At 40.3% G+C, this 20,302-nt stretch overlaps 1 protein-coding gene across 1 annotated transcript; it reads right to left on the reverse strand.

Moving 5' to 3' along the window:
• Positions 1-52: 52 nt before the first annotated feature.
• adam17a (ADAM metallopeptidase domain 17a) lies at positions 53-19,239 on the reverse strand. The gene is made up of 19 exons (XM_084043947.1): positions 19,021-19,239; positions 16,839-16,971; positions 15,692-15,825; positions 15,506-15,594; positions 15,078-15,258; positions 12,731-12,861; positions 12,242-12,328; positions 10,461-10,577; positions 9,903-10,047; positions 9,125-9,216; positions 7,175-7,327; positions 6,703-6,902; positions 6,288-6,391; positions 5,880-6,014; positions 5,650-5,783; positions 5,383-5,461; positions 5,004-5,092; positions 3,906-3,974; positions 53-1,936 (listed from the first exon to the last, which is right to left on the reverse strand). Exons 1-19 carry the CDS (start codon positions 19,121-19,123, stop codon positions 1,517-1,519), a joined length of 2,595 nt encoding a protein of 864 aa, XP_083900073.1. The 5' UTR covers positions 19,124-19,239; the 3' UTR covers positions 53-1,516.
• Positions 19,240-20,302: the final 1,063 nt, after the last annotated feature.

Genomic DNA, 20,302 nt, shown 5'->3' on the forward strand with positions numbered 1-20,302 from the left:
AAAATGTACAATAAAGATTTTATTTTTCAGTTAATGCAAGCAATAAGAGATCAATGGTGTATATATTTAATCAGTATACGGTAGAAACATTAATATACATGTTATCCATCCAATAACCCCTATACAGTATATGACACAGGACATCTTTAGAGCTGTATTTTACAGTTGACATCCATGCAGTAGAGCCAGCGTGGCACAAATGCGATATTTCTTTGTGAGTTACAAGGGACATATTTATACAATTAAAATTAACGTAACGCACACAGGCGACAGTGATGGAACATAAAATAAAGCAATCTAGAGAGGTGCATAGTAGGGCTGTTTTGCTGTTTTCACACCCCTCTAGTCTAGTGGACAAATGTGCAGACACAGTGACATACATACACACATCCATACAGTACACAACATACAGCCTCATTACAATAGGTTCACACTAGCTAATAAGCACTGGAGGTCAGTTGCTCAAATTGGCACATGGACAGAAAAAAACAAAAGTGGCAGTGTTGGAAAAATGACATTTGACCATGTCTGAAGAGTTAAAAAAAAAACGGTATGCTCTGTTAATGGTAATTTTTACCTTAACTTCCACCGCAGAGATGAGATGTGGAACATTTAGGCACAAAACCAGAAAAGGCACTATAATGGTTTTACAGGGTTGTCCTGTGGATGAATCCGGCTTAAAGAAAGAGAACATTACAAAGTAATGACAAATTACAGTAACAGCAATATTACAGTCCCTTTTCGTAATGTTATCCAATGGTCAATCACAGTTAGAGAATTTTAATACTGAAGAGGCTATTCATTCTTTATACAGTATTCAAGCTTCCCATGAAAAAGTATAAAGGGTCCAAAAACAAGGTACTGATGACATATTAAACAGTAATAAAGACAAAATCTAAAAAGCTCCTCCTCCAGTGAAATGAACAATACTTTCTAGTGCAACAATGACTTAAGGATTACTTAACCAAATTAAAACATCTTGTTTGGTATCATCAATGCATCGACAAGCATCTCGATGTCACACCACAATTATCCACTGGGTTAACAAAACAAAGGGAATGTGGCTATTTTTGGGAGACCAATTTGTGGCGCATCTGTCATTGAAGGCAATCAGCCACTTCATTATCACAAACTCAACGCCATTTCTTATGTAACTAAGTAAAAGGCACAGTGTTTCTCCTGCAAAAGAAAACACAAAATGCACAAAGCCACTCAAGTAGCTACTTCTAAATGCAGTCACTGGCATTACAAGACTACTGAAGCACCATCCGGACTGTATATTTGGTTTTATTCATATCTTACGGTTGATCATTAAATATCTACATCTCATTTGTCATCCTCAAACCAGTTAAATTCCAAAACTAAACATATGTAACATTTATTCCTTTATCTATCATTGTCTGGGTGTCGACAAGAAAATGCATTATGATGTATTTTGTATCTACATGTTCCCTCAAACACAAAGTGTGTGTCTGTATGTGTGTGTTTTCAACACAAGGCCTTAAATACCTTCTCCTCAGCACTCTGTCTCTTTACTGTCAATGCATTCCTGCCTCTTGAGGCGGCGGCCCCTGCCCTGTTGGTTCAGCTCGGTCAGATCCTCGTAGGAGGACCTCGTATCCGACGAGCAGGCTCCTCCGGTTGTGAAGTCTTCCTCCACCGTGCCCTCCACGCCCAGGTGAGAGTCGATGCTGGTATCCTCCGGGATGGTGTCCATGATCCCCATTCCCCCTCCGCTGGCCGGGGTGAGGCCGGAGCTCGGGCCTGGGGCCTGGGTACTGCTGCTGTTGGCCGCGGGAGAGGAGGACTCTGCTTGCACCTGCTGCTGGTGTTGTAGAGGCAGGGAGGAGGGCACGGTCCGGCCGGCGAAGAAGGAGGGAGGCTGCTTGACGATGCGTCCGTGCGCCGACTCTGGGATGCTGAGCATTTCTTGACTCTGAAGAACGAGAGAATGACACGTCAGAAAGTACAGCACCTGCAACTGGCTATCCGTGTCTTACAACTGAGGCTCTGACCCTTCCATTTTTATTCCATTCTGTCACATTCACATGCCAAAGACTCCCTTTCAACTTAGTTTCTGTTTAGAACCAGTTTTATATTCCATGCCATTTATCAGGTAATCAGCTCACATACAGTACAGTGAGCGAGTTGAGTACCTTCAGCTGGCTTCCCCTCATGAATCCACGAAGACTTTACACAACACTGTGCAGACAGCCATCATCAAAGTGACAAACCGAAACATCATCATCCTCCTTTTATACTGGCGCATCAGATACAAACTCAAACATGTCTAGGCACTCCATCCAATTTGGCCTCACACAGACAGACAAGGTGCAAGAATGTCCTCAGTCCTTTCAGAGTACTCTCAAAACACACCATTCACCCCTCGAGGTAATCTCCGATCAGACATAACTTCGGACGGGGCGGAGGAAGCTGTGCGGAAGAGCATACGCGCACGTACATTTATGCAAAAGTGATGTATGCTGTAGGTTCAGTGGTTCTTCTGTGAGGTAAAAACTAGATCGGTGATCACGTTGAGGAGGAAGGGAGTGCAAGAGCACCCCAAATGTAAAGGCTAATTTATACTTCATTGAACAACCATGCCGCTCAAAGAAAATTATGTCCATCTGAAAAACGTCAATGGCATGAAGTTCAGTCTTTTCATCGAGTGGCGGCGCGTCCGTGCAACAAAGTATAAATTCAACCCAAGGGCCCCCGACAACCATGCACAGTCAATGGATTCAATGGCAACGCAATGCAATGCAACATCACACCAACCAACACACAAGTATACACACACTCACCTATGGCGGGAGCTCTACTACAAACTTCCACCATCTGCTGCAGTTCCAATGAGAACAGGGAGGGGGGGCCAAGGCAGAGAGTCATGGACAGGTCATCACGAGCTCAAACCCAGCAGAGTGAGGCCCTTGGTGATGGGTGGCCCATACACTAGCTCAGTGGTTCTCACACTTCTTAAATCTCAAGTAGCCAGACTCTGAGAGTGTATAAATGGAATTAATGTTTACACTCTCAGAGTTGCACACCTGTAAGTGTCCATTTGGAACCCCCTCAAGGCACCCTGGGGTCCCTGGGCCCCACTTTGAGAACCACTGCACTCGCTTGAGCTGCTTCAAGATGTCTCCTCCTCTCCAATTCCAAAATCGATACCTGTCCTTGACCCCATCCTACTGAATATATATATATAATCCCTAGGATTGTTTTTCTCAACAAGTATTAATTTGTTAGCATAGGCCACAAGTACTTATTATTTATAATGACCCATAAGAAATAATGCTTAACGCCAATGTGTAAGGGTGCGTTCGGAAATGTGCACCGGGAGCGCACTCACGTATTAGTTTGTATTGGCCAGTGCGCTTAGTGCTGTATATCCAAACGCACCCTAAATAAATACTAAGAATTTGATCTAAAGTTTAAAATAGTTCTGCTATTGTCTCAGTAATCTCATTTGGGTGATCTTAACCACTTTCAACGTGGCATCCCTATTTTGGGCATATCATTATGGGCAAAAAAAGAAAAACTTTTTCAGAAGTCTCAGAAAATAGCCAATCTACAAGCTCACAATGTGTCGCATCAGTGCGTTGTGAGCTTGTTCGTCATATTACGAAGCATATAGGGCTTAAGTGGTTAAACAATTGACAGATTTTAAGGCAGAAGTCTGCCCAGGTACTGTATATCATAGTAGATTTGAGAACTGGCTACTAGACCCTCAACACAAACAACACATCTCATGCTCCTTCCCATAATTATGTCAGTATGTTAAAAAGGAGATTTGGAGCTGTCGTATTAGTCTGGTTAGTGTGGCTGCAGGCCTTATATGCAAGTACAGTATGATCATTCATCATGGGCATATGAAAACAGAATTGGATTGATAAAACACTTACGCTTGGATAGATGTTAGGAGGATAGAAGGGCTTGGTACTCTCCTCATACTCAAGGTCTAGGCGTTTGTCCTACAGAGGAAAATAATACACAGCATTTCTAGAACTTCTTTTCATCATGCCCCAACACTCTCAACATTTCCGTAAAATGTATTCCACCAGGAGAGCAGACAGCAGAGCATTGCATGCCACAAAGCAGACAGTGGAGAGCTCATGTAAGACACTGCTGTATGTAATAGTTTTAAAGCTACAATCCGGGACGTGATTTAAAAAATACAAAGTTATTTAAACCAAACTGTATATGGTAGTATGTTTAATACAGTATAACTAACTGCAGTGGTTGGAGGTGGTCTCCCTATTCTTCTATTAATAAATCTTGACATTGGTGACTGTCAGCCAGGTAGGACACCGACTGGTTGACAATCTATTGAAGTTATTTGAAGCAGACGGTGCACTGGATTGGACACTAGATGTGCCACAAGCTTTATAGTTTGGACATCGTTGCAATTATTGACAACAGACATAAAAAATGACCTGCTAACTGCTTGTGTGCATGTCCTTGTGTGGTGATGGTCAACGCCACATTTATCCAAATGAAAATAGCAATCTTTATAAATACTTAACTAATAAGAACAAAAGTGCTTCACAAGTACAATGTTGGTGGTCTCCAAAACTTCTCAAGTTTATGTTATTGACCTCTCGGTACAAGCCACTTTACATGTTGTAACAGCACTTAGCAAGGATGCACAATACTGATTTTTGTGACGCACTACCTTCCACTTGCCCACAAGATAACTCAAAGGTTTATGGGCAGATTGCCATGAAAGCTGCTGAGTGCATTCACTCTGGAAGATGAACAGTAACTATTTGAGAGAATCCGTACCCTATACTCTAATGCTACGCTCAGGCCAAAATAATTAACTTTTGATATCTCATAACCTTATAGGAAGATTACAGGATGAACCCTACTGATTCTGGTGACTGCACATCATTTCCCTCTAGCACCAATCTTTCGCCAATTTCCAGTTGCAGAATGGACTTTAGGGGCTGCTAGTGGGGCTTTTAAACTCCACTTTTGTGTCTTCTTATGAAATGTCTTACCACACAGTGAACCAGGATGCTCAGGGGAATCCAGAAGACGAGGGAGAAAACCACTACTGAGCCCACTATGTTATCAGCCAGGAACTTCCCTGATTGGACAGAGGCAGAGAAAGAGAAATTAAAGACACGCAGACAAAGAGAGAGTGACTCACTAGACGTATATAAATGAAAACAATTACAAATTACAATGTTTGTCATCAGCTGTAAGTGGAAAGGCCAAGCGGCCTTTCCAGGCCAAAAGGCCAAGATGAAATAAAATGGTACTTTGAGAGTATTTCATTTCCATATTGTGATGCATTTCCTAGTGAAACGGGTCTGTGCGTGTCTCAGGCAATCACAGCGATAGTTGGTCTTCCTTCACACAAACCTGTTGACTTACCAAATGTGTTTATATCCAGCTTGTCAATGAAATCCCACAGCCTCTCAATCACATCCTGCACCTGCTTCATGCACTTTCCCTATTAGAACAGCAGCACACAGTCAACGTTTGTTATTGGTTGGTGCAATAAACTCATTTATATTCATTTCACCCTCTGAGAGTTGAGTTTTCCTTCATTTTGAAATTTTCATAAAATATAAAAGCTTGAACATAGCCAACAGTTTGAATCAAAACTGAGACGAAATGGATAAAAGACGAATCACTCACGCCCTCGTCACAGAAGCCCACAGTGCAGGGTTTGCCCTTGCGCAAGTAGAGGAATGTGCCATCTTCAGGTTGAATGAAGGGAGCACATGTCCCATCTTTTACCCTGCAGCACACTTTACAAGAATCCTCAGTCTCTGAAAAATAAGAGACATTAGGCTTTCAACCACCTGAGAAATTATTTATACTTTATCACTAAACAAAAACTATACATTTTTCAACTCATTCCTAACCATTGCATGCGCAGGACTTGAGGTTCTGTGTGGCCTCACAAAAGGGGTTGCATTCTCCACCGCGACACAGGCCGTTGTCGACACAGACAACACCATCTTCTGCGTTTTCAGGAGGCGGACACTCACTGCTGTTGCCTTGGACATGGATGGAGGGAAGAGGTTAGACACGACAAGCCGCAAGGTCAAATGAGAAACAGCCAACCCATCTCAGAGTCTGTACAGTTGGCTGCTTAATCGCTTATGTACAGTACAGTATGTGAAATATCTTTTTACTGTCTGTTATAAATAACAAACAGTACAGCGTTATTTCATTGTGAATTATTTATTTAATGGGCAGAATATCAGCCAATACAGTGACATAGCAGCTGCTTATGTAACAGTTACATATCTCCAGCAGGAGGCACTCACCTGTGCAATTGGAACTGCCCTTACAAGTAGATTGTAAGGGCTCCTGACACCTCTTCCCTGCCTTCTCAAACATGCACATCTTACAGCAAGGACTATTCCTGTCACTGTAGGAGAAAACAGAGATGAGAATGTCAGTTTGTGTGTTTAACTAGCAACACAACTATATTGTATTGAGTTTTTGTTTTTTGCATAAAAGATTATATTGTATGTATTAATGAAGTTCAACACTTTTAAACAGACTGTGTCAACTGCGTCATATTGGCGATGGTGTTCTTTTTTAACTCGCACAGATGCTGCAGGCTTTGGGGTGTGAATTAACACTTAGGTGTGCATTTCGTAATGTGCATGTGTGTGTGTGTGTGTGTGTGTGTGTGTGTGTGTGTGTGTGTGTGTGTGTGCATGCTAGGGCCCATGCCTGCACTGTTTGCCAAGTTTTAACTTGCAGTCGGCGGTGCAGCATTCGTCATCGTTGAGGTGGCGCAGCCCCGGGTCACATTCCTCACCCTCCTCGACCCGCGAGTTCCCACAAACCTTACTGTTTCTTTCCTTGAAGCACACTGGAGCCTTGAAACTCAGCGTCTTCCCTACAGACCTCTTACTGCAGGGAGAGAAGCGCTTTCATGGGAAGAGAACAATAAGGGATGGAGTTTAGATATGGTCAAAGGGAAACAATAACTATTGATAGTCTAGTGAATATCTTCTGTTTGGATCTTACATTCAACTAGCATTTCTTACTGTATATATTTGCTACACATCTAGCGTTCATCGTACGGCTTATGCTGGGAATCTATCTTGCTGTTGGATCTTACAATCATCTAGCATTTCTTACTGTGTATATGCTACACATCTAGCGTTCACTGTACAACATATGAACACTAGGAAGCTACCTTGTTGTTCATGTGGTCTCCGCTCACAGCGATGGGGTACATGACAAACTTGCCCCCATGGTCGTCGTTAGGGGCACAGGTCTCGATATTGTCGGGATCATGCTCCGCCCCAAAGTTGTGGCCCAGTTCATGGGTGGTCACCAAGTCAGCTTCCTAGTAAAACAGACACACATCAGAATTACAAATGATATACACATTTTTCTCATTTCTTAATCAATCATACAAAAGTTGTCTCTGCCTTACATAACATCTAGAAGTTGCTTAGTGACGCATGTAAACAGAGCGGAACAAGTCTGAGCTAAAAGGCCAGGGTTGACAACACCAAAGGTAGATCTTATCCCATGCCACCAACAAAACAAAAAAAGATCTGTTTCTCAAGTTGTGCATTTATCAATTTGTCTATCGTCTTGACGGCAAGAGATAACTGCTGGTCATACAGTATGGAGTAGAGTCATAGATGGTCAACAGTTTGGAGTTGAGTCATAGATGGTCAATAGGCTAGAAGTGTTTTACATGACAATAATTGAGCGCCGTGGCCCGTAGTCAATGGCAACTGAAGCAGTGACTACATGAGAATAAATGTGTGCCGTCAATCTGTGGTCTATGTTGCAACTTTAGCAGTGCTTACTGTTAATACAGAATAGCCGTCAGTGTAACCTGGGTTAAACTGGGCCAATGTTCAAACGAACAAAACTCTGAAGGCCCTATTTTGGGACAGGCCCATTGACGTGAGGTGCTGAGGTTGATAATGTCTTGAGGCGCAGTGGCATGTTTTTCCAATCAAATCGTCCAAACACAAAGCTGCACTGGCATTTTGTCTGTGTAAAACCATTAAATGCCAGCTTGTGAAATTTCCATTGTTGTTGATAATCTATGTAAGTAAGACAAATGGATCCCTAAGGCCGATGCATGCTACACTTTTAGAGCCAAAATAAATTCGGTTTGAGGACCCCTCCTAAACCGATTTTATTTTGTCTTTAAAATTGTGCTATGCATCGGCCTTTAATCTGTGTCCATTTAGAGACAAGCCTACGTAAAACTGGCCACTGCCTTGCCCGCCTCACCAGTTAATGGAAAAAGCGGTCTTTATAAATAGTTAACCTAAAACTGCTTCACAGGGCAACATTGGTGAGATCACAAAAAAAAATAATCTTTACAGGCATAATCAACTATACACCGTCATCTTGTCTCTGTAAAGACATTTAAGTTCAACTCATTAACAGAATGTGAAATGTATGTAGGAGGATATTGTTGAATTTAAACGAAGGTTATTTTTCCTTAGTTACAGTGTTCTTGTGAGGCAGTTCTGTACGTAGTGGTTAAGCAATTAAAGATCCATTTAATGTAGTCAATTTAGTCCATTTATATCCATAGAGGCTTACAACCCCAGGAGTCACACCCACACAACACTAACCAAAAGACCCAGAAGCAGCTTAACATGGGAATGTACTGAAAGCTCTACATGCACACAGTGATATGGCTGTGCAATGATTCAAATCTATCTAGCGTGCGTGTCTGTCCCTGAGTCCCACATATATTTCAATATCTCAATGCGTCCGTATACAGACAAATGTGTCCGCAACAAGACGTGTCAGTGTTTTTTAAATAGTTGTCTAGTTTATTTTATGATTGTTTATTCACAAGAATATCAGCTATAAAGTAAAGAGATGTGGTGGGTGTGCTGGTTGCTCAACCAATCCCAGATTTACTGTAGCTAGAAAATGTGCTCAATAGAGCACAGACATCCGCCAAATGGTCAGTTTGTCTATAAGTGTCTTTTGGCCAATATAATTTTGTGATGCATTACATTTCACATGGGCTACTGACAATGAGTGTCTTGACAGACAGACATGATGAAAACAACAACATCATGGCTTTGAATGCAACCCACATGTTTCACATAAACCCCTTACAATCTAATAATGCCGAAATTACTCAATAATTTCAAACCTTTGTTAAAATGGTTTTCCCATAGTTTTTGGTGCTGGTCAAGCCGGTATTCAGGTAACTGGGCTTCTTGGCAGAATGAGATGGATAGTATGCTGTAACAATACAAATAGAAAATTTACAATAGTTCATACATTTGTATTCATTAATTGCAATGACTTTTCAATGCCAGATTGGGCCTTCTCTAGGACCAATATCTATCTGTGGTTAACTTATAATGTATCAGCAGCTAAGCCTCTGACCAGTTGAAAATGTGATAATAAACACATTTCCATACAATATTCATTACTTATCTAGGCCTGGTAAAACCTATTACTATGGAAGTAATTTTTCGATTACTTTTTCCATTTTAAATATATAAAACATTTAATAAGAATAAAAGTATTATAATTGTTTAAACCTACAGTAGTACAACAATGACGATCCCCTCATGCATTAGAAGGACAATATCAGTCACCAGAACCAGGGACGAGGTTTCAATTAATCTAACATGTTTAAACGGCATTTTGAATGGTCTAGGAAACATAATATCAAAAGAATCAAATATCTAAATATTTAATTAAAAACTTAAAAATTGTTTGGGGTGCACTCAAAAGGCAGAGTAGATGTGAATCTGAACCCATAACAGTTTTTAAGTGAAATACCTTTAATAATAGTCTTTTAAACATGTCCATACTGGTACTATCATTATCATTAAATATTTGCCATACATGACTTTAGTCAGTATACTGTGGTCCAGCCATCATATTCCTAAACAGATGCTGTTCTGTCACAGCCTTACGTTTGGGGCAGAGTCCGCCCAGGGCTTGGGGTTTGGAAGGAGCCACATAGGCCAGCCCCAAGGTTCCCTCGTCAAAGTCCTGATAGGTGAACAGATGAGCCAGGCACACCGTGGATGCATTGTCAGCCATGTCTAAGCTGAATTGCTGCAAGACACACAGAGGCTTATTATCCCTTCAAACACTATAGAGAGACAGATTAGTCCAAATGATACCAAATAAAGAACTGGTAAAGAGATACAGTACTTATCATTTAGGGTTACCATTGCTATAAGTGCAAAACACCCCACCCTCCCATCCATCTAAAATACAGCAAAATCTTCATAATTAAAATCTGACTTATTTTAATAACTTACATCCAGAATTTTATAATGTTTAAAGAAAATATGTTGTTCTCCTTCACTGTTCAAAAAGGATGATGAATTCCAGAGATTCTACAGTTAGTAGCATTATTATTGTATCAGCAAATGTACCAGCCACTAGTAAAACCTTTGTTGACTGGTAGCTGGTAGTAATTTCCCAACTGTGTCTCTATCTAAACCTGTCTGTTTCTCTCTCACCTCCAGAAGCTTCTTGACATCCCAGACCTCCTTTCCTTCTGGGTTCTTCATGTTATAGTTTATCCAGCCACTTTTACCACCAGGGGGAGGCTTGGTAGGCTCCTTGTTGATGATGATCTGAGAACAGACAAAGATTACAGACCCTAGATATAACAAGGCAGAATCTCAGAAATATGAGAATGCAGTCAAATAGATGCTGTCGGGCAGAAACCTTGAATCTCCATATCTCAACGTTTAGTTTTTTTTCGTAAATTGATGCCCTACTTCGTCATACTACAGTGTCACACAAAAGTATCAGAAATGTTATTTTTGCTTTTTTGTTTTACATTTAAGTGAATGTGAAAGTGGTAAAGTGTGTCTGTGGGTATAAATATTGAGTAAATGAAAAGTGTTACAGTAACAAGAACTTGTGACTAAATAATAACAACATTGTATCCATTGGAATACAGGATATTTTTTATATTTCCTGAAAAGTAACGGTTTTGGGCATACAATGTTTCACTTTCCACCCCACACTGATGTATTGTTGTTCAATGTCAGCCTGACACTGCATTTTCATTTAGTTTCACTCCAGGGGCTGGAGCCAGGCTAGTTCAATGTAAGAGTGGGGAAAAAAACATAGCATCAGGTGTGTAACATTACTGTAGCTCAGATGCTTTTCAGGACAGTGTGACTCTCTTCCATTCAGCAGCACCTTGTTTATGGGTCATAACGCTACCTTGAGGGTAGTTGCCCTAAATGCACCTTGAGGGTTAGGATGATTGGAAAAGGATTCAGAGGGACAAATAGATGCATATCTTCTTGGTGAGAAAGCTCAGCGTTCATAGTATGGGCAAACAGTGTCTCCATTCATTCCCAAAGCCCATGGAACAAGTTAAATGACCCCACGAGGCACACATAAAAGAAAAAAATGCTTCTCAAGGGACAGCATTATGCTCAGTTCACTTCTGTGAATGACGCCACATACAAAGAAGCTAGCATGTTGTGGGGGAGTTAACAGTTGTGATGTGTGATTCTGAAACACCATGGAATTGTCCATGGTGTGTATGCAAGTCCTTCTTGAAAAGCAAAAACAAAGAGAGGGCAAAAAATACAGTATTTTGAATTATCTGTGTCCACATCCTTTTATATTAAAATTGCCTGGAGTGTGGGTCGACAGTGGACGCCAAAAACGTAACATGCAGACTTGTGAGGCGCACCGCTGCTCTGATCCGCACCAAACTTGACACAAATACTGTTCAGGCGTCTGCCATGACAACAGTCACACCAGGGGCCACGTCAGAGCCCCCGACGACCCAGCTGCCATGAGAATAGCCACACCAAAATAAAAACAGAATTACACACAAATCGGCCAAACAGCAGTGTTACAGCAGTGTCTAACACTTCAAATGGCCACAACTCGGCAGCCTGAAAATCTAGTGTAGAAAAAGGTTCAAATGGGTGCATCTGAAATACATTTCAAACTATATGGTTGTTTCAACCTGAGGTTTTCCTCAAGCTAAGAGGAAGACCTGAAATGCATTTAACAATTCTTTTCTGACCAGTGGACACAGATAACATTAACCTGTATCCGTTTATGTGCAAAGAAGCCCTCCCTTTGTTTTTACATTGCACTATCCTCTCTCACACGCACGCACGCACACACACACACACACACACACACACACACACACACACACACACACACACACACACACACACACACACACACACACACACACACACACACACACACACACACACACACACACACACACACACACACACACACACACACACACTTGATTGATCTGGACTCCATAGCCTTTGAATTCATCATTCCAGTTGGTACTCCTGTATATGTCATCCACTCGATCAATCAACTCGATCTGAAGAGAGGAAGACAACGTGAAAGACACCAAATCAGAGCAGAGTCCATATAGTGCTAGTAGACATACTGCACAGTACATAGTGCCTTAACAAGATACAACATATATGTATGGCATTATATCACTGTGTAAAACCACACTAGTGTCCTCTCATTATGATTTCCGAAATGCATGGTATGTAAGTACATACATGATTGCCGAAATGCATGGTATGTAAGTACATACATGATTGCCGATATGCATGGTATGTATGTAATTTGATGTAATTTGTCAAGGAGGACATCGAGATACATTTTGCGTTTGTGAAGAAATATTACATGGTGAGCCAATGCTCTACAATTATATTATTGCACAATTTATTTAATTAATTCTATTAATATTTAATAGAATGGAGAGCCTGACCAGATAGTTGAGAGTGACACTCTCTTCTCCGCGACCCATGTGTTGATAGAATCGGTAGTCTGCCACCAGCAGGAGGGGACAGGTGTTCTTCTTGTGATCGTGGGCGTGTCTCTTCTCTCTGTGCCGTGTCTCTGCAGAGGAGGAATAGGCCAAGAGAGCAGACAGAGGATGAGGAGGAAAGGTTCATTTCGTTGCTGTCGGGCAGAAACCGCTTATCTCCATATTTCAACTTTTTGTGTTTTTTCGTAAATTAACGCCCTACTTGATCATACTGCAGCGTCACACTAAATTAAAAATAGCAGATCTGCAAGCTCGAAATGCGGTGCGCAGCAACGCAATTTATTGTTTGTGAAATTACAAAAATGATATATTGTTAACTGAAAGAAAGTAAGCAAATAATAATAATAAGCCGTAACCACACAAGCCCTGAATACTTACGATGCCATACGATGAATAGCGAAAACATACAACTGTCTATTTTCACCATTTTAGATTTTTTGTTGATTAGATAAATCGTTATGAACTTGCACATAGGTATTGACCATGCAGGGAGTGTTTAACCACAGGATATGAAGTTCTGGTCACGGTCCCATAGCCAGGACGGGCGGTGGGCACATGGGCCGCGGTTGTCCACCAATCGGCCCATTAGGCCATTTAAATATAGGGTACAGTGAACAACAAATTATTATTATAACTACAGATATGACTAGGAATTGTCAAGTAAAGATCTTTACCTTAAATAAAGCCTATCATTTTTGAAACATCATAGCATTAAACATTAAGGCTTTAACACAAATTTCAAACTTTATGGTGGCAGTTAATTAAAATAATAATAATACCTAAAAGAAACAAATTGAGTATTTTTTTGAATAATTCGAATAATGCCTCCAATTAATCGAATTACAAAAGCCCTAATAATGAGTCACGTACCTAGTAGATAGAGATAAAGATACACTATACGCAAGTATATTCAAGCCAAGGATAGGCCTGCATAAAGATGTGCATAAGGGCATAAAACAATGAGGCCGTGCTCTAGTATCCCATTGTTAATTGCCCTAATTTTCATATTTAGCAACATGGCTTCTTTTTGTTTGCCAGTGAACTGAATAGACTACGGCTTTGTTCGGCTTTGTTCTTCACAGTATAGTACGCTGCACTATAATCTACACACATTATGTTCAAAAGTTACATATACTTACTGTATATAGAATCAATTTATACAAACTGAAATAGAAGACTCTCCTGTGTAAGAGAGCATTTGTAGCTCTAAGCTGTGGGTCAACCTGAGTCACCACTAGATACACAGTTACATACAAATAATTCAATGGTCTCCTTCTCCCCAGAGATAATGTAAATAATAACAATATCTCACCACTCTTCCATTTGCCTAGGTGTCTGTTTTTCAACTTGTATTTAAGGTTAGATTTAGAATGTAAACAGGACATGCAGACACAGTGTGCTGCAGTGACAATTAAATCCATCTCAAGCAATAGGAAAGGAAAGGAAGTGTGTGTGTGTGTGTGTGTGTGTGTGTGTGTGTGTGTGTGTGTGTGTGTGTGTGTGTGTGTGTGTGTGTGTGTGTGTGTGTGTGTGTGTGTGTGTGTGTTGCTCTGGCGTGCTCACAAGCAGTGGGTGACTGGTGAGCACTTTTGTATTCTCATTAGATACCAGCAGTACTTCCACGAATTTCAACGCCTCCCCCATAAGAACCTTCACCTTTGTTCGTTTCCAGTACGTGCTTTCAAATTGGACCTTGTGAGAAGTATTTCAGATACCCCCAAGCTAATTTTCACTCTTCAAAGCTTTACATTTCCGCCACAAAATAAAAGCATCAAATGATATGTTCGGTTTTTCCCCCCCGTTACATAATACGCTCTTGTCGGCCATGTGTATGTGAAGAACACCGGTTTCACAGATGAAAGGCTTTTATTAAAGCAATTGTTTCAAAATCATCCGCCCACTCATCACTACCTACCAACTGCCTCCTCCATCCCTTTTCTCCTCCGTCCAATGTTCATTATCTTCCCACTCTTTTCCTCTCAGCTCACACACACACACACACACACACACACACACACACACACACACACACACACACACACACACACACACACACACACACACACACACACACACACACACACACACACACACACACACACACACACACACACACACACACACACACACACAGCTAGATGCTTACCACATCTTACTCCCACGCCTTTCCACAGAATAAACAAACATGCACACTCACACCATCATGCACCCACATATACAACTCCTTTCTACCACATGGATGGGAGGGATGAGTGAGAGAGAGAGAGAAAGAAACACAAACACTTACCATTCTCCCCTGTGTGTCCATCCCAGTTCCTCCTGGCAGCCTCTGGAAGCAGGTCCTGAGCCTCTGCGTGGACGTAGCCACACACACTGGGAGAGGCGATGCGGCTTAGGTTCTTGATGTCCTCGGAGCGATAAATCAGCAAACGGCCATCAGGGCTGGACTCTGTGAACCTCCACAAGGGCTGGACAGAGACAGACAGGGACACGGGTCGGGAGTGAAAGAGAGAGAGACGGAGGTATAATAGAGGAGCCATGGACAAATTAACATTCAAGATGTTGCTGTGTAATGGGAAAGCAGAGCTTTAGGAGAACTGTAGATGAGTGACATGAGATGTTTCATGTAGGTTTAACATTTTCTGGGCCAAAATACTGTATGTCTGTGTCTTCAACAACTGGAGCATCATCATATGCTGCATCCTTGGTCCTTACCTCAACGTTATACTCAGCTTCCTCAGTTTGTATGTGGGCAGAGAACTCCTCCCCATCTATGTGTGCCTGCACACGTGAATTTTCCTCTCCTACACACCAAACACATAACGTTACAGTATTAGTGCTTAATCAAAATACGATGCCGGGTTTGATACTACTAGTGTACTATAGTGTGCTGCTACTTACCAACAACATGTCCGGTGAAGAAGTTCTGTAGCGGAACATCATAGTTCTCCTCTCTCCCATCTTTGTCAACAAAAACAGCCTTAAAGTTCTCAGTGAACAGGTCTGTATTAGTGGTCAAGTAAAGTTTGAAATTTCTGACAGAAAAAGAAGAAAATGCAAATATATTAATGTTATACTATACAGGTTAAATCAAATAAAATAAAGATGTTATGATGTCTTCAGAAAAGTCCTGGCCTGGATTAGTGAAATTCACTTGCCACGCAAACCAAAACGTCACAAATTACTTGAACCTCTGCTCTAGGGAAAATGTATTCTGGTGAATGATATTTAAGTACTATGGCAGGTTCCAGCTCAATCTGTGCTACCCCGATCATAGATCATCAACAGATACTATCAGGGAATTCTTTTCAGTGGGGTCACTGGTGCACCATGTCTCAACTAGTCGATCTTGAGTAGCGTTTTGGTCGATTGAGGAGCAATTTGAAAACCCACAAAAAAACATCAATTAATCTTGTCTGCCGTCTATTCAGGCTCAGTTTTGCTGGGCTGAACGTGGATTGCAAACCCCAACAAATTTGACGCAGTGCAAATGAACACAGGAATGTCCTTGGCAGCATATAAAGGTCCAGGTGTGTTACCCATTTAGTACTAGGCTTCATTTGCTACAACTGCACAGTGCTGGCGAAGAAAGAGAACTTAAGACACTTGCTGACAAACCAACAATCATTTCACAAGACTTTTACAACTGAAAGTTAACTGAGAAAAAGAAGGAAGGAACTGAAACCTCAACCATACATGTGTATATGACATATATACCATTCATGAAACTGGTTCAAGTGCTGTCATCTGTATTTTAAAAGTCCCATAAATCATTTTTTTGTTTGACTTAAGTTTTACGGACATAACACTTTTTCCCCCCAGAATTATGTGTTTATTATTTTGTTATTATTAAATCATTGGCTTATCTCTATGTTTGCATGAATCTAATTAGCAATCTATAATAGGCAAAGACGTAAAAGCAGTGATGGTTTTCATAGTATACCGATGGTACAGTAGATCTCAACAGCCTTGCCAAAAGGTGCGCTCGTGCCCGAAAAGGTTGTGCAGGCTATTCATAACTCTTTTATTGTGTTGTTCGTTGCTGTACCTCTGCAGTGCTCTGAAGCTGACCAGCCGTTCCAGGTGGGACTGGGTGCTGACATCTCTCCTCCTTACAGAGTGTAGCTGAATGTCAGACACGGGCAGGACCTCGAAATCTGACAGTATGGCGTTAAGAGCCTCTGGAGAACAGAGAGGGAGAGGATAATGCAGTGTGATTAAATTAAATCAACATAAACAGGCTCTAGGCCAGGGAGAGAGATACAAGCAACAGCAATAGCAATAGTAAGTTAACATAACTATAATGACAACAATAACAAAAATAGCAGGTATAGTAACAGTATAATTCATATAATAAAAGCAGTCAACAGTGTGTTCCATGGAAATCCTTGATCTTTAGTTGGGGCTCCACAAGTACGGTTCATGGGAGCTATGGGGACTATGATTCTGTAAGCCAGTGTGGAACAAAATTTCTTTCAATTATGCATTTGATGTATTGTTGAATGACAATACAGCTATCTATCTTACTATAACAGTCCACAGTGGCTGCGTCTGTGAATTTAAAACGGTGTAATTTAAACACACGCTGGCTCAGTCCTCCCTCAGGCTACAACAGCTTTCCCCGCGTTAACTGCAAGGTTATTATAGTTAACTGTTATAGTTAACCAATAACCGACCTTACACCCAACAACTTTTCAAGTGAGCTGTCACAGACAAAATTCAGGATAAAATCATGAGTTTTGCTCCTGTCCTCTGTCATTTGATGTAAAGTGGCCATCAAACTAAACTAAAAACTAAGACTAGAGGTGTGAGTTTTAAAAAAAAAAGAAGACAAAGGAAAATGAAGAAGAAGAAAAAAGCTGAAGCCATATTGTGTACTTACAAAATTAACTAAAATAAAAATATACAGAAAATGGCTTTAGCTTTAGTCTTCTAAATTTGGTCAAATGTGTCAACAGCTCAAATTAGAAGGTTTTGATTCATATAGTATGTTCATTGAGACTCACTGGAATGTCTAAATGTTGTGTCTAACTTGTTAAATCTTACCCTAACCTAACAAATAGAATAAGAACTAAATCTAATACCAAAACTAATAAAAAACTAAACTGAATAATAAAATAAAAATGTAAAAAATAAAAACAGAAGCTAAACTGAAACTAGTAAACCCATTCGTGAATCATCTAACTGAAACTAAACTACTGTACTTATTTACTTAAATTGTTTTGCCAATGGGTTCCTCCTAGAAGATAATAACTATATATACTGTAGCCAATGAAGCAGAAGTAGAATAGCGTCATATTATTCATATGCATTATGGTAAACAATTCTGTTGTGGTGTAAAGTAACTAATTTACTGGAGGTATTTTTTACTTTACTGGAGTATTTCCAATTCTCAGTACTTTAACTTCTACGTCTCAGAGGCAAATATTGTACTTTTACAGTACTCCACTACAATTATTTGAACATTTGTTACTAGTTACTTTGACATTTTTTTATTATTATTACAAAACATAAAGCTCACAATGCGTCGCGATGCGACGGTTTTTGAGAACTTGTGAAATGGGTACTTTCTACTTTTGGCACTTTTAGGCATGTACAAATGGAACCAAATTATTTGGTTCCATTTGTACACTCTCAAGAGTTAAATGAACACTAATGCTGATGATACAGTGTAGATTGGGGACCCCCAAGAAATCTAAATGGTTGAGTCCCTGCCATATCTTTTCAATTGGGGGTCCGTGTGTCAATTTGGGGGTCCTTGACGCGAAAAAGGTTGAAAACCACTGACCTAAAGCATTGGTTCTCAAAGTGGGGTCCGGGGACCCCTAGGGGTCCTTTAGGGAGTTCCAGGGGGTCCCCAGCTAAATGATAGATTAGGCACCAAATGGACCCTTATGGGTCTGTCACTCTGAGAGTGTACAAATGACCCGTCAGGGTCCATTTGGTTCCACTTGTACACTCTCAGAGTTAAATTAACAACCAAGAGACAGAAATACCATTAAATGGGGGTCCGTAGCCCTAATGCATGTCAAACTGAGGGTCCTTGAAATTTAAATGGTTGAGAATCACTGCTAGAGCCGTACAAACATCTTCTCTTATGGGGGGTCCCTGGCATATCTTTTCAAATGGGGGTCCGCGGGCTAATAAGTCTCAATTTGGGGGTCCTTGACATGAAAAAGTTATGATTATCATCTTCCTGGATCCTGGGTAAAAAAGGCTATTTTACTTACGAGCTTCTTCCGGATTCTCCTCCTCCGTCATTCTGGACTTAACGGCACATTGGACCCAACAAGGAGCCACAACAACGACCATAAACCATAATAAATGCCTCATTGTGAGATTAAAAGTGACTGGTTATTATAGCTACACTAGAGCTGTCATTCATTGTCAACAAAAACACAGGCACGTTGACAGCTGGTGTACTAGTTAGCTTAGCTGCCTGCTACCCACTAATGTTGCCAGGTTTTGCGAGAGAAATAAGCAATCAGGTCTATGAAAACAAGGCCAAAAGACTGGCCAGATGAGCACTTCAAACTTTAATTAAACATAATACATTGGCTATTTGAAAATAGCCGATCTACAAGCTCACCACGCGTTGTGAGATCTGCTATTTAAAAAAAAAAAGTGGAATAATTGGAACTGGTACGTGTCTGTGGTAAGGGGCACAAAACATGTTCAGATGGGGGTTAGGGACAAATGTTACATGACATAAACATATCTAAGAACCACTGGTTTAAATAATAATAATAATAATAATAATAATAATAATAATAATAATTTAAAAAAAATAGGAAACATGCCCAAATATTCAACTACGCTTTAGAAACCGTAATCTGCAACAAAATCTGCAATAATATTTACAAGCAACTTTACAGAAAAATAAGCCCAAAGTCGCTTATAATAAGCGGACATGGCAACGCTGACCACTACCCCGGAAGTACGCTGAGGAGAAAACATCCGGATTGTTCATAATGTGGAAAAAAATCCTTTCTGGGAAAAGAGACACATTTTGAAAATGTTGTCACTTTAATACATGATTTATGTATTTAAACTTTAGCATCTACATGGCATTTATGCACTACCTTTAATAGTTTTTTATTATGTACATGATACTTTTCTCACAACATGTGTTCTAACATCTGTAAGATATGTGAATATTTTTAAAAGGAAACTTTTAAGGGAAAATGGAATGTTGATTCCTTTGAGACAAAAAATAGTTACAAAAATATACATAGGCTACAACAAAATTAAGTAACCTAAGAAGTTGCATTTATTCATTTACCCACAGAATTTAAAGTTTAAATTGTGATTAAATGAAGTTCAAATATGTTAATTATTGCTCCTATAATTGAAATTCATACAGCATGGATGGCAAAGTACTATCCATCCAGCATGAATCCAAAAATAGAATAAGGATGAATTATACTGAGCTTCCATGCAGCAGTGAGTTTAATAATTAATTAGCATATCATCACACTTAGTCATGAATGAAATGATTGAACTTGGCAGACC

Source organism: Gymnoscopelus microlampas (genome assembly GCF_963454915.1).
Source record: "Gymnoscopelus microlampas genome assembly, chromosome: 20".
NCBI classification, from domain to species: domain Eukaryota; kingdom Metazoa; phylum Chordata; class Actinopteri; order Myctophiformes; family Myctophidae; genus Gymnoscopelus; species Gymnoscopelus microlampas.

Coding starts and splice junctions, on each gene's coding strand:
- adam17a (XM_084043947.1), bottom strand. CDS start 19,123: ATGAGGCATTTATTATGGTTTATGGTCGTTGTTGTGGCTCCTTGTTGG. Junction 6,015..6,287: donor GGGCAGTTCCAATTGCACAG/GTGAGTGCCTCC, acceptor TCCATGTCCAAG/GCAACAGCAGTGAGTGTCCG. Junction 1,937..3,905: donor CTCCTAACATCTATCCAAGC/GTAAGTGTTTTA, acceptor CTCGTTCTTCAG/AGTCAAGAAATGCTCAGCAT.